At 39.7% G+C, this 15,939-nt stretch overlaps 1 protein-coding gene across 6 annotated transcripts in view; it reads left to right on the forward strand.

Moving 5' to 3' along the window:
• The window catches only part of LOC135092728 (uncharacterized), a 156,072-nt gene that overhangs the window by 48,160 nt on the left and 91,973 nt on the right, over window positions 1–15,939 (forward strand). For 5 of the 6 annotated variants that reach the window (XM_063991368.1, XM_063991373.1, XM_063991369.1 and 2 more), the window contains 4 exons: window positions 8,114–8,239; window positions 8,476–8,706; window positions 8,949–9,114; window positions 10,754–11,786. The exons of the other annotated variant lie outside the window; for it this stretch is intronic. In XM_063991368.1, coding sequence (XP_063847438.1) covers window positions 8,114–8,239; window positions 8,476–8,706; window positions 8,949–9,114; window positions 10,754–10,887 — 657 coding nt within the window. In that variant the 3' untranslated portion in view covers window positions 10,888–11,786. Of the gene's footprint in view, window positions 1–8,113; window positions 8,240–8,475; window positions 8,707–8,948; window positions 9,115–10,753; window positions 11,787–15,939 lie in introns of those variants that run through there. 6 annotated transcript variants of the gene reach the window in all.

Raw genomic sequence — 15,939 nt, forward strand, 5'->3', positions numbered from 1 at the left:
GAGTTCAAGCCAGATTTCTTCAACAAAATTAGCGGGCCTTATTTGTTCCACATGGTGTCCATACTTTAAATTAAATTTTAGCTGATGCTGGCAAAAGCTCTAGATGCTATTTGCTACTTTGGTTGTTTAACAAAAGTATTCACATTGTTTTCAGCCTGTCCTCAAGGATGGCATTTTTTATTTATTTATCTATTTATTTATTTATTTATTTATTTTTTATATATCATGTCAATATAACTCTGGAATCGGGGTCAGATATCGGATGGGAAAGCAGAGTGAAAAGCGGGGAGGCAATTACATATTAAAATACACAAATCAGGAAGGCACTTTTTGGAGATCAGAGGATCTGCAACTGACCTTGTTATCAAAGTTCAGGCTTAGTCGCTGGGAGGGAAAGTGGGATCATCCTGTTTCATCATTTGCTCAGTTGTGTGGCGTGATATACTCAGCAAAATCCAGCATGTGAGCAAACTATTGCAATCAACTAAAGTGTAGCTTCATGTCGCTGTTGATATGCTTAAAAACACCAGAGATAATATTGTCAACTACAGAGTTAGTTTTGTTGATGCGCTGAATATTGCTAAAGAAATATGCGAGGAGATGAACGTAGAAACTGTGTTGAAAGAAAAGAGAGTAAGAAGTAAGAAGCCTCACTTTAGTTATGAGTGTACTGATGAAACTGTCAGCGATGCACTCAAGAGGATGGAGACCACATTCTTCATTGTGGTCGTGGTCACTGCGATTTTCTCTTAATGAGGGGTTCAAGATCTTGGGAGAGGTCAGTGGAAAGTTCAATGTGTTGTTAAAGTTTAAGAATATGCCAGAAATAGACATCGTCAATCACTGCCAAACCCTCAGTAAAACACTTTCTCATGAAAGACACTCATTGACAACATTGACAGGAAGGAACTGGTCATGGAGCTGCAGTGTTCCAGATTTGCTTTCCAGTGAAATAACAGCAATTGATTTTCTCACTTTCCTGCATGAAAAGAAACTTACTGAAGTATTTCCGAACTTGTGGGTAGCTCTAACAATTATCAATCTATCTCTTCCTCTTTCTTGGTAGTCTTTTAGAGAAGGCGCTTCCCGTCAAGTTATTAGCAGACGCTCTCTTCTGTTTCTCCATGCGAGAGGGTGTTCATTATTGTGTTGGTACTAATGCAAATCACACATATTTTGAAAACTAGAGATTTAATGCATTTTACATGTACTGAAATGATGGAAAATATTTTATGGGATATAGTGATATACACTATGTTCAGCAAAAAATCGAAAAAAAATAAACATATATATACAATATATACAATGCAATTGTATATTCTAAAAATGAAATAGAAAGCCATTAAATAACGGTTGTTTGAAAAAAAAAAAAAGAGAGGAAAAAAACTATAAATAATAGCTGAGCTGAAGAATAATGAGGACCCCGTTCCTGTGGCTGGTGGCGGGTTGTGACTGCCTTGCCCGGGACAAGTGAACACTTTTTTTTTTTTTTTTATCACATGGAGAGAGAGAGAGAGAGAGAGAGAGAGAGAGAGAGAGAGAGAGAGAGAGAGAGAGAGAGAGAGAGAGAGAGAGAATCTTACAAGGTATGATTTTTCATATGACGCCTAGGAAGTCTTATCTAATTCTATTGTCACTATGGATGTAATTAATAACATGAATCTAATTAAGCATGAAATAAACGAAGAAGTTGGCGAAGAGGCGGTCTTGGACCGTTCTTCGTCAAGAAGCGCCATTAGTTCGTTTTTCTGTCACTCAACCTCTTCAAGCGATGCTCGCAAAGCCTCCTTGTGACTGATAATACACAAAGAGTGATTTCGAGGCGGGAGGAGGGAACAGGTTATTGGATAATTTGGCCATACAGATCAGTGGAACTTCTGTAACGGTGGCAGCAGCAGAACGGATTTTTTTTTTTCCCCAATTAAAACTAATTGTTACGATTACGTAGCACTTAGATCAGTATTAAAGATAATAAATGACAATATAGCTTATAACTTTACAATAAACATAAAAATTATAGTGAAAATATAACAAACCCGTGCAGCTTACAAACTAAAATAACACTTAGATCTAACATAAACAAAAGCCTAAGATCCTACCTAATGGGGGAGAAAACGCGTGGAGGACGGAAGCAAAGGTTTACATAGAAAAGAAAAAAAAAAAAGTTACGTGAGTCCAAGTCCATGTTACACGATGGGGAGTTTTCGGAACTAATGCGCCTAGTGACATGAGCTAAAATATTGCTATTGTAAATCCCATGTGCATACGGATGCAGAGAACACTGATCATTATTATACTTTCCAAATTCTGCATCGACTTTTAAATATCTTGTATAGATAATTTTGGGAGAAGTTCGTCAAAACAAATTTTTCGTGAAGATTTAGTAATACTGTTATCATTATTTTAAATATGGCATGTTATAAATCTAAAATCTATTGATTTGGACAATGAAACATAAATAAATATATATATATATATATATATATATATATATATATATATATATATATATATATATATATATATATATATATATATATATATATATATATATATATATATAGTATGACATTAACATACTCGATAACATCATAATGTATGGATATTGTTATTTTCGTGGGGATTTTAGCATCTCTTTCAGGAAGCGACCGGCATGGGAAAGTAATCGAACACCAAAACAAACATCTCTCGGGATTGCTCTGGCGTAACGGGAGAGAAATAAGGAAACCACTAGTTCATGGAGTGGTGGCATGGACACTGCAGCAGGAATTAAGTGTCTGTCTAACTACGTGTTTATTAATTTTAACTAAGGCGGGCCAGTTAGATGTTTCTTTTGGTTAGATATACAGCATTACTCTCGCCAGGACTCGAGTTGCTTAATTTCAATTAAAATTGTTGTTTCCATATACTACCAAGTTCATCTATATAATCTGGAGCTTTGTCTTCATTTTTTACTGTCGTCTACATTATTACGCTTCCTATCAATAGTGTACTGTTTTGGAAATCCCGAGATGACAAATAAATGTAAATGCTAATTCACTAGAAAATCAACTGAAACACTTTCGTTCATGAATACAGGTCGATTTTACCTGTGGTACTTCTTATAAGGAATTGTGTAAGAAAGTATATTATATAAGTTCATTGCATCTTTATGTATATAGAATGACACTGTAGGCATATTTGATATTGCGCCTATGTGTGAGAAAGGGACATGTCTACTGCTTACGCCTGGTGACACTCTCTAGTTTACCAAACTCCCCATTGAGAGAGACAAAAAACAAGAGAGAAAAAAAAAAAAAAAAAAAAAAAAAACGCCCGGTGCTTGCACTCGATTAGCTTAGATGGACCACTCTTGTCTAACCACCAGGGTGAGGATGGAGAGAAAGCCTAGTGTAAACTGTCAACTCCTAGTCTGGGCAACTCGGCCATCTCCTCGGTCCGGGACCTCGTGGAGCCTCACAACGAAGCGAACGTGGGCAAGACGGGTGACGTGACGAGGCAACTGGCCGGGGCTTCACCAGACGGTAGCGACCGGCGGGATTGGGGGAGTGGTCGTTGATATAATATAAACATATTTGCGATCCACAATATCAAAGGAACACTTGTCCATCATCAGTGTAAACCATGAATTGTCAAGGGAATTGTCATATGACGATGTAAAAGACGAATTTGCTTCTCGGAAGTCACGAAAGGTCAAGTTTTAAGCTGGCTTCGGATTCCCATCTTCCTCTTCTTGTCAATCCTCTCCACTTTCCTTTTCATTTAGGCCTACTGGACATCTTCTGTTTCAGCTCTGTTTATCTGTTTCATCTTCTGTTTCAGCTTCTGTTTATCAATCTGGTTTATGGTCTCGTGCAAGAGGTTACAACAGCTCTGCTTAATTGCTGCTCTCCTTTCAGAATTGATGGTGCTAGATTTCAGGTCATAATCAAATTTGTTTCTCATCGCTGAGTAACCAGGGCCAGCTGCCGCTGACGGTAATCTCTGTAAACTTTATGGAGCAAAAAGTTCCGTAGTTCCTCCAGTTCTGCAAATAATTTCGTGGGATTTGGATTTCAAGCTTGAAAAGCAGTGTTAAGAGTTTCAAAATTTTGGATGATAGGGCAGGCAACTGTTAGGTAAAGTTTGTTACTTTCATCAAGAAGCATTTCTTTCAGTAGTCTGGCAGGTATAGATTTGTCAACCACTGAGGAAAAATATGCCTTCAGTTCTTCCCATTCAGTTAAAATCTGATAAATGCACTTTCCTCTTACAAGCCTACGTGTTTTACTTGGGGTGCCGAGCTGCTCATGATTTCTGTTACTATTGTTCATAGGTCCATAGATGTTCTTGTAATCTTTGCGTAACGAGCTTACACTGAACCAGTGTGGTATTTCACTTATCATGTAGCTCTGCTTAGATGGTAAAGAGTTAAAGGCCTTTTCAGTACACAAGGCCAGACTGTGACATGTGCGTTTAATTAATTTGATTTCTGGATAGATATATCTGAATCTTGAAAAGACAGAATTGTGCTCGCCAGTTAGGTTATTTGCACTATCCGATCCCAAACCAATGCAGTCATTTATAATAACATTGTTTAATTTAAGAACATTGCTAATTGTATCAAACAAACTCTGGCCAGTCGTTGAGACAACAGGTATAATACCTAAGAAAGCAGACTGAACTGTTTGTTCTTGGAAAAATACTTGTCACACAAACATAAATGTTTCGTCACACTAACATCTGTGGACTCGTCAATCAGTGGTGAATATTTTGCACCACAAATATCATCCAACAATTAAAATAATGCCACAAACCACACTCTTTATCAAGCACATACACTTTCTCCTATGCAGTCTAACATTTTCCAGTACACTTCCTTTCCCTTACTCAGATATCAGGTCTGTTTGATGAATCGCTGACCGGACACTGCAGTGGTAAGCTATATTAAATTCAAATTCTTTTAGCTCCTTATTGGGGTCTACAGTTTTCTTTCTGAATGTATATTTAATCTTACGAGAACTTGCAAAAGACTCCACATCTTTCTGGTGTTTCATCGTTTTCTCGTGAATTTCAAACGCAGATTTTCGCATGTTTGCCAGTGAACACTAACACCACCAACAGTAACAAGCACTGTCGACTCAAGAAAGCCACTTAAATTGTTACTTACTCTTTTTTTGTAGTGCCTTGCATCATTGTAAGCATTTTCCACCTGCCCATATTGCTAACTTAACACAATTATAAAACTTTAATAACCAAGAACAAAATTATAACCTTAGACCTTATTTTTTAATTAACTAATTAATTAATTAATTTATTTTTTACATGGACACGTCTTATTTCTATAGCTGCTGTTTGTTACTACATAAAAATCATTCGGATGCACCGGTTGGCCAGGGAATCTCAAATTCGGGTACATGAGAGGAATTTTAAGGGAATGTGACAGGTTTCTCAAAACACTTCGGTTCTTAATGAGTACAAATCTGTTTGTAGGAAATTGCCTACATGTGCTAGGTTACAAAAAAATGGAGGAGCTTAATTGTAAATTGAGATACAATATTATGCTTAATAGAAAAGTTTGAGAAAACAATAAAAAAAAAAGAGCTTGCAGTTTCTAGAATGTCTGCCAGACTTCAAGAAAAAAAGTGTTGCAATGTCGATGTACAGAAAAATAAATATCTTTAAAGAAAAGAAACGGCAAAAGGAAGGATGATCTATCTAAAGACAAAAAGGAAAAGAAGGAAGCATAGAGGATTATAAAAAAAAAAAAAAAAAAAGAAATAAGGGAAGCTGCAAGCTGCAGGTATATTCCTGTATGGAATATACCTACATATTTCCACCTATCATCACCATTCATGAATGTCTAATCTTCTCTTAAAGCTCCCTTATGACTCAGCACTAACAACCTAATTACTGAGTCCGTTCCATTCACCTAGTACTCTGTTTGAGAACCAATTTCTTCCTATCTCTTTTTTAAACTTTTTTTTTTTTTTTTTTTTTTTTTTTTTTTAAAGCCTGAAACCGTTATTTCTTGTTCTATCCTGGTGACTGATCCTAAAAAATTTGCTTACGTGGCCCTTGTTATAACCCTTATACCACTTTAAGACTTCTATCAGGTCCCCTCTTAACCTAAGTCTCTCTAAAGAATGTAAATTTAACAGCTTCAATCTCGCTTCGTAAGGAATACCCCTCATTCACTGCATCCTTTTAGTCATTCTACTTTGTACTGATTCTAAAAGACATATCCTTCCTGTAATATGGGGACCAGAACTGAACTGCATAGTCTAGATGAGGTCTGACCGGCGCCAAATATAACTTATATTACTTCGGGACTTATGTTTTTAACATTCCTAAAAAATTAATCCTATTACCATATTTCTGGCCTCAATGCATTGCTTTCTTAGATGGAATTCGGAGCTAACTATAACTTCTAAATCCTTTTCGTACCCAGAACCTAAAAGAGCTTCATTGTTTATTGTGTACCTACTGTGTGGTTTTCCTCTACCTACGCTAAGTACTTTGCATTTGTTGATATTAAACTGCATTTGCTATTTTATATTTGATCGCTGGCATGGGTTCCGATGTGACAGCTCTACTGGTGATCTTGCTTTCTGAGTCTTACCGAGTCTTGGTCATCTTCTGTAAGGGAATTTGATGAAACATTTCCTATCAAAAGCATTTGATAAAGTCTGGCACAAAACTTTAATTTCCAAACTAAACTTCTACAGCTTCTATCCTTATCTGTAACTTCATTTCAAGTTTCCTTTTTGACCGTTCTATTGCTGCTGTGGTAGACGTCTATGGTAGAAGTCTATTAATAGTGACGTTCCTCAGTTTTGTCCTGTTACCCACTTTCTTCCTATTATTCATTAATGATAATGATAATCCACTATCCACTCCAACGTTGATGATACTACTCCGAAATTTTCCACGTATTTTCATTGACCTCCAACCTTTCAAGAATTAAACTACTCTCTCAAAGAAGAGTACTTTCGACTTAGAATTACGCTGTCAAATCCCAAAGTATCTACTTTAACTCGCGGGATACCCTGTATAGTCTCCCATCATGTTTCCGGATGGGTCACACACGTCTCACTCATTCCCGGGAAACCCATTCAGTTTGTAATGACTGTTTAGTTCCCCTCACAGTGCGACACTCTTTAGTGGAGTGTCCTGGTCTGGTGGAGCTGCGGGAGCGATATCTTTTCCGTTCTCGCGATGAGGATGGGACCTTCCAGATGTCGCTGATACTCTTCCCCCATGACATGAGGTCCTTATGTTTGTGGAAAAGGCTGGTCTTCTAATCCCATTATAGATTACCTTTTAGGTTAACTGTTCTTATTTTATTTATTTTATCAGCATTAGGCAGAACTTTATCTTTGCACTGGGAGGACATGGCGGCAAGTGAGGAAGACACATAACGAACAACGCCAGGTCTTGGAGCCTGGGTCAGTGGGGTCAGTGTCTTGGGCACGTAAAGAACAATGCCAGAAGTCTGGGTCAGTGAGGTCAGTGTCTTTGACACGTAACGAACAAAGTGATATATCTGGGTCAGTGGGGTAAGTGTCTTGGGTACGAAACGAACAATGCAAGACACAGTGGTCTGGATCAGTGGGATCAGTACGCCCTCACTTTAAGTCAAACTAAAAAGTTAAAACATTAATATACCAACCATCTCATTTTTAGCGCTAAGTCAACAACTGGACAGCAGAGAATTGTTCGAGTGAACTGAGAGATATACTGTGGGGCAACACCGCAGACATTTAGTGAACGTGTTTACAAAGAAACGCCTGGAACTAGAAGATGCTTCAGTTCGGTGTTATGGAGAACAATACCTTCCTGCTACATAAGGAAATATTATTTTCGTAATCGGGAGCAACAGACAAGTGAATATCTCCACGAGTGGGCTGCAGGCGTGGAATAGTATAATGGGCTGGGTTATATGAATGTGCAGATCGCTTAGCTTTTTATCAGTTTAATCAGCGAAGCAACAGCTTAACTAATATGCTGGAACTGAGGTAAGGTTGGAGATCGGTGGGTAGAATGTGACAGGCAATAATAATCCTGTACTAGACATATGATAAAGATAAGCAAGTTATAATAAGCATTCTGTGAACTGTTATTTTTACTTCAGGTGGGGGCATTAGTATACAACTTATACGGAATGACGGAACTTGCCTCCTTTGCTACCGGCTGCATTGTTACACAGGACTGGAAAAGCCTTTGTATTGGAAAAGTCATGCCCTTCTTCGAAGTTAAGGTATACAGTTTTTTTTCCATATTCAATAATTGTCGAAAAGATCTTACAGTTAAGTAAATGAAATGATTACTGAATACTGTGTGTGTGTGTGTGTGTGTGTTCTTTATCAGATTGATTGAATGATTAAGAAAAAAAAGGGAACGCGCCAAAACATCACAGTCATATGGTGCCGCTACTAAATGTTCAAAGCAACTAAAATGATATCAGAATGAAGTTAATAAAGTTCACACCTGCAGGTAGTGGACCTTAGTAGCGGGCAGCTCTTGGGGGCTGGCGAGATTGGAGAAATATGTGTGCGGAGTCCCACCACAATGATCGGCTACGCTAACAACTCGGCTGCTACCTCCTCCATGATAGATGCCGAAGGTTGGGTTCACACGGGTGATTACGGCTATTACGACAGCCAGGGATTGATCTACATGACTGACAGAATTAAAGACCTCATCAAGTCTAAGTCATCTCTCCAGGTGAGGAAAAAATAAGTGAATAAATAAAAAAAAATGAATGTTTAATATTATTTCTTGAATTTTATCACCCAAGTTTATTTTTGTGTATCTGTGTTATTTTCTTGGAGAAATATTCTTTTCAGAGAAAGAGAGAAAGAGAGAGAGAGAGAGAGAGAGAGAGAGAGAGAGAGAGAGAGAGAGAGAGAGAGAGAGAGAGAGAGAGAGAGAGAGAGAGATTCCTATCTCTTGGCAATAATTTGCAGGTACAGCCGTCTGAACTGGAGGATTTGCTGTTACAACACCCACATGTGGCTGAGGCTGTGGTGATTGGCGTGTGTCAGGATGACTTTGAGGAGATGCCGCGGGCATTCGTGGTGCTGGAGCCTGAAGCTCCCGTCCAACCTGAGGTCCTCAAGCGGTTTGTCAATGGTGAGGCAAGACATATCATTGATTCATCAGCAATATATCATTCATAATAGAGTACTATGATAATACAAAAAAGTTATTAATGAACCGCTTGTTAATACTTAGGAAATCATTAGATTTGGGTAAAGTGCCAATAGTGTGTCAGGAGGCAAACGAATGTAAAGCTCATCTTTAAGAAAGAAGATAAAACGCTAGTGGTGAACTACTGACCTGTCAACTTTACCTAAATTTTAGGTTAAATAATAAAGTCAGTAATTGCGAGAAATATTAGGGATAATTTAGATGAAGATAAACTTGAGTCACAGCAAGGCTTCATGAAGGGGAAGTTATGCCTTATGAACATGATGAATTTTTGAAATAAGCTGTCAAAGTATGATCTTAATTCCTCAGTTTGTTAGAGGGCTATTCCGGAAAAAAAAGTGTTGCCAAACATGGCTACGGTGTCATGAAATAGACAGGTTTCAGGTTATGCAAAAATTCCATAAGATAATAAGGCAGACCACTGGTTTTCAGCCGGGGGGCGCGAACACTCTCCCGGATGGGGGGAGAGTGGCGGCGAACACAAAACGGGAGAAAAATAACGGACTCATTGGCTATTAGTGCAAAGGAGATGCAGCTGTTATATCCTCTTTCTATCTGTCTATCTATCTGATTCTATCTATGGTGGCATAGTTGGACAGGGGTTGAGTATGTGGCGCAGGGAGGAGTAGGGCCCCAACTACATTGAACCAGCTTTGGGGGTGCCCAGCTTGCAAAAGGGTGAGAACCCCTGAGGTAGACGATAATAATCACTGGAGTATCATTAAATTTTTCTCCTTTTAGAAATTTATGAAAAAAAAAAGTCAATCAAAACTTGATCTTTCACCGTGACGTCACTAACACACACACACACACACACACACACACACACACACACACACACACACACATATATATATATATATATATATATATATATATATATATATATATATATATATATATATATATATATATATATATATATATATATATATATATATATGAGGCTGATAGGGTATCGTTACTTGACCCCTCGAGAGTTGTTGCCTGAACAGCGAAAGCCACCAACTTGCCTTAACTTTTACCTCGATGGTGGTGAGGAAAAAAGTCGTAACTAAAGAATAAAAATATAACATCATAGTTCAAGGAAATATCATATCTAAAAGGAAACCCATCATATTTAAACGAAATTCACAGTGGAGAGAGAGAGAGAGAGAGAGAGAGAGAGAGAGAGAGAGAGAGAGAGAGAATGTCAATATTCTCACAGTATGCGGCCTGACTTCCACCACACTGGTCCGAAAATCAGTGTCGGTTTATGAATAATATGATGGTTCAGTTTATATATATATATATATATATATATATATATATATATATATATATATATATATATATATATATATATATATATATATATATATATATATATATATATATATATATATATATATATATATATATATATATATAGAGAGAGAGAGAGAGAGAGAGAGAGAGAGAGAGAGAGAGAGAGAGAGAGAGAGAGAGAGAGAGAGAGAGAGAGAGAGAGAGAGAGAGAGAGAGAGATCAATGTATTTTTGCTTCTTTTGATCCCACAATTAACTGCAATTAACGTCGCCAGATCGCGTTCCTGACTTCAAGCAGCTGACCGGCGGGGTGTGGGTGGTGGAGGAGATCCCCAAAAACAGCACTGGCAAACCTATGAAGCGACAACTCAAGGCTGGTCAAGTTACACAACTGGCATCCTGCTGTTGATTACTACGCACTATCTTTGTTTTTGTGGAACTAAGAGTGAGGGTACGTGGCTGTTGCCAATTTCAATGACAAAATATTTTGTTTATCAATGCCCACTTTCTTATTCCCTATGTTAAGTCTGTTCTTAAGAAAAATCTTTAAAAATAACCAGCGCTTTACTTTATTTACTTCAACTTCTAAATCATTTGCGTCTAACTGCAACATGAATATATTTTCAAATCCGTTCACAATCTTATAATCAATATAGCTTCTGTAAGGAAGCTTGGAATCCACGTAATTTGATAGTTTAGATATCATTTAAGGTAGTTAATAGCAGTACATTATATAAATGTATAGATAGTAATATAAGTAATTAATACACCAATTTATTGAACATATTCGTATTAACCAGCTGAATTGCACGACTACTTTAATCCCCATAGTTACTTGTACAATAGTTTGTGATGATGTTGAAAAGAACACGTGACAACACACACATCCCTGGGAAGCTCCTGTGTTTGTGACTATGTCAGAATTGACGCTAGATGTGCTAACAAACTGTTTCCCACTTCAGAGGTAGTCTAGTATCCACAACATGAGATTACTATTAACATTCACGGTGAACAACTTGTCAATCAGCAGGTGAGGTCGAATGGTGTTGAACGCGCTATGCGCTACTGGTCAACAAATAGTACACGAATGTAAGAATCATTTTTTTTTTTTCAAGGTGGCTCGTTATTTCGTGATTTATGGTTGTGACAGCATTTGGTACACTTCTCCCAGGTGAATAAGTCCACAAAATATGCTCAATGATAAAAAAAAAAAAAAAAACAATGCGTATTACCCTTCCATCTTGTGAGCTTCTGGAAGCTATAAACACTCTAAATTATAAATGTAGGAACAATAAATGTCAACAGGTACTTGATCCTCTTAATAACACTACTGGATACTTTATACATTATTAAAAAATACTTCTTACAGACTATATGTTGAAAATGGGGTAATCATTTACAATACAGAAAACTTAATAACGGTGACTTAAATATTATCTTTGTGTTCGTACATTACATTATACATTACACTTTCTTCCCCCTTAAAAGAAGAAGAAAAAAAAAAGAATGACGTTACAACTTATACTAAAGCTTAAGACTAATAGGAATTATTACAATCAACTTAACCTACAAATTAAGTTTATCAACAGCCTTACCTCGGGTACTCCTGAAAGGCAATACTCTTACACCAGTGCCATCAACATGGTTCGTTCCTATAACACACACGACAAGTGGGTGCCTGGTACACTTACTAAAGCATTAGGAAACATTCACTATGAGATCCAGGTGGATAAAGGAATCACTACACGACATGTAGATCAGTTAAGACAATCTGTAAATCGTCCTGATGAGAATGCAGATGAGGTCATTCATTCAGATGCTGAAACTTCACCTGCACCACAAGCTCATGTTTCACCATCAGTACCATATTGATGATACTGATGTGACTTCTTATCGCCTATGAATTATTTTTTTCCGGAGTGGAGTACTTTTTAGGTATTAGGGAAAGCTACAGTCACTGTCATGTACTGGAAATAAATTATGATATTAAATAAAATACTGTAATACCTTTAAATCGCAAAACAAAAACAAAAAAAAAATCAAAGAGAAGAGCCATTAAAAGAGAGGGACTTGCTTAGTTCTATAGGAATGGGGACAATAGAGAACAGTTTGGCAAGGACACACACACACACACACACGCACACAAGCTTAGTGGAACCTTGGTAGTGTAGCCCTCTACTATAGTTTTATGAAATACCGTGTGGTGAGATTTACTAGCAAAATTATGTCATCACGTCTCAATGTGGCGGAGCTCCGGAGGGCGCACTAACACGAGACATACCGCCGGTGTATATAGTATTCATATGAGTAAATATAAAAACTCCTCTGGTCCTCGAGGGGCGGTCGACCAGGCCCTCGAGACGTCACAGTCTGGTCGTGATGGTGTTGTGCAAGCGAAAACTTGTACTTCCCCTGCTGTTGATTCCCAATGTGAAAGACGCATAGGGTCAGTTGTTGATTCCTATTTTGACACTCTTATGATCATTAATGTCTATGCCTCGATGTCATACCGTGCTATTCACTCAGTTCTCAAGCATTTCGGAACAGTTCTCCGTATCCATCTCAAATATGATGGCGAGTGTCTCTTAAATTGGCGTTACATGACATTTACATCAGACGTTGCTGCCAGAGTTGCTCTTCAGGCAATAAATTATCTGCGTCTTGGAGAAAACAATTTAATTGCTGAAGTCATTCAATCAAGCAATGTAGCTGACAGCGAGAATGATTATTGTCCCAATGTCTTTGATGATGCAGAAGAACGAGCTCCCAAACTTCGCCACCCACCTACACTTTACTGGTTTGTAGCATATTATAGAGAAGGTTAAGGAAACTTTATTCACACTGCCAAGTATCTAGAAAGGGAGACTGGAGTACTCCCAGCAAATAACATCAGGAAGTATGGCAGAGGAGTCTTAATCCAAGCTAAAGATTTAACACAGGCGATGATGCTCCTCCATCTACCGTGCCCTTCTGATGGAGTCTTTCAATCCATCAAGTCAGACCGAAGATTCGATTACTATAAAGGACGTACTTACAACCAGGACCTGTACGAACACTCAGAAGATGACTTTCTTCAGTTATGTCCAACGTTATGTTAATGTTCAACGAGTGGCCAAGATTAAAGGCAATGGTAATATGATAATGCTCACATTCTGTGGTTCTTTTCTCCCTGACCGTGTTAAGATCAGTCCTCTCTCTCTCTCTCCCAGTAAAGGCTTTCATCGATCGTCCATTGCAATGTTACCGGTGTTACGAGTTCGGTCATGGGAATAACAACTGTACAAGTCTTCCCCGGTGTGGTCACTACTCTGAACTTACTCCCACCCTACCCTTGACCCTTGAATTCGAATCAGACCCTTATTGCTTCTTCCGAAGGGAAGCTCATCCACTACGCTTTCGAAAATGTAAGAGGTACCGCCTTTAGCAGGACATTCTTCAACTGGCTGATTCTCAATTGATTGGTCTTGGTAGTGCCAGGCAGGAATTTCTTTTTAGACAGAAAGATGGTGGGGCAAATACATATGCCTCCTCCCTCCACTCTAGTTTCTCTACCTCTGCCATAAGAAATAAGGCTGCAACACCTTCCTAAATTGCTCAACCATCAAATGTTTCTTTCCATTCCTGTGAGAATGTCGGTGCTTCAGTTACTGCTTGCAACAGGTTTTCTGTTTTGTAAAGTGTCACCTCCTCTGCATCTTCAACCAAGCTCTCCACTACATCTTCAGCAAACCATCCGCCATGCGGGCAGGTGGGCGGAGCCTGTATCAATGCGCGCGGGCCGAGGTGAGCGGGGCACGACCTTGCTCGGCCTCACTCCCAGCCAGGTCACCCAGCGCCCAGGACGTGCCCTCCTCGACTCCTCCCGAACCAGCCTGCAGAAAGGACTGCGTGGTGCAGCGGTAAGCCGAAGCCCTGACCAACGAAGCTGGCTTTCATCGAAGCAGACTGGAGGAGTGAGTACACCAGTGGAACGCCTGGGGTGAGTTATTTGTGGTAAGGCCTGTTAACAAGATTTCATTTCCAGTCACCCAGCGACCACGTGGTCGTCGCTCCTTGCCCGGCATAAGTGATACAGTGCATAGTGCCGACTAATTACCTCCGTGACCCAGTAACTTAACGTAAGGCTGTGCTCTCACAACATAAAAGGACCGGGCATTGGCCTCACTTCCGAAGGAATAGGTATTTCTTTCTGTGTGCGGCCCACGCGCCACTGAGTGTAGCCATAGCTAGCCAGGCCTTTGTTGTAATTACTGTGTAAATATAAGTCAAATATTTACGACTGTGCTTTCTTTTGAGTGTCCTACCCTAGTCTACCTGGAGACTCAACCAGGAGTCGCGTGTGATCGGCAGGGGTAACGTAAAGGAAACACCGATCCATGACAATTGGCGCCCGAACAGGGACCTCATACTAAGCGCAGTCACGGTAGAGTAATTCTTTGGTGCCGAGTACCTTGCTGATATCTTTTGCTGCAGACAATGGCGTCCGAGGGTCACAGTGAATCTTTCGATCCCTTTGCGAGATTTAGGCCTGAAATCGCGGCGCTGAACATAACAGCAGCGACGAAGGTTAGTGAGTATATCCAGAAGCGGCTAGCTGAGGAGAGAGAGGACCGCTTACGTGCCGAGGAACGTGAGAGAGAGGACCGCCAGCGGGAGGAGGAAAGGCAGGAACGTGTGAGACAGGAAATGATTCGTGGCGAGGAACGCGAACACGAGAAGGCGATGGCTGAAATGGAGCTTCGCCGTGTGGAGGCAGAAGAGACTCGATCTCGAAGTTCTGAGGGAAGCACTCTTCGTGCCTTACATAGGGTGAAACTAAATGCTTACCGTGAAGGGGAAGACATTGATGCTTTCATTTCCCGTTTCGAGAGGCTGGCCAAGTTGTATCAGATGGAGTCTGAAGAGAAGGCCATCGAATTTTACAGCCTGTTTACAGGCAAAGCCTTGTCCATCGTACATGGGCTAGGGCCTGAAGATAACTCGTACGAGCACATGAAATGCGCTCTTTTGAAGGCGTTTGGCAGAACGGCGGAGGCAGCCAAGCAGGCATTTCGCAGTGCCGCTATCAGTGATAACGAAACCGCCGTTCAGGCTCACGCCAGAATTTCTCGTCTCTTTGACGAGCGAGTGCAAAAGGAAGGGATTTACCTCACGTATGAAGCGCTACGGGAGTTAGTCATACGCGATAGGTTTGAGGAAATGTGCCCGCCTGAGTTTGTGGCCACCACTAAGGCCACGGGAAACGTACAGGCAAATAAAATGGCGGAAAACCTGGACCTCCATTTTTCCGCACATGGACGTAAAAATGTTCCCCGAGTTCGTTCTGCGGGGAGCGGCAACAAGGCGCAACCCAACGATCCGGAGCCAGTAAGGAAGGAGCAGGCACCGCCTCCCTTCCGGCAGAATAAGCCACAAGGACACCCCAGGGAGGGTAGTAAGTTTCAACCACCACGTGGGTGGA

Source organism: Scylla paramamosain, chromosome 40 (assembly GCF_035594125.1).
Source record: "Scylla paramamosain isolate STU-SP2022 chromosome 40, ASM3559412v1, whole genome shotgun sequence".
Taxonomy (NCBI): Eukaryota; Metazoa; Arthropoda; class Malacostraca; order Decapoda; family Portunidae; genus Scylla; species Scylla paramamosain.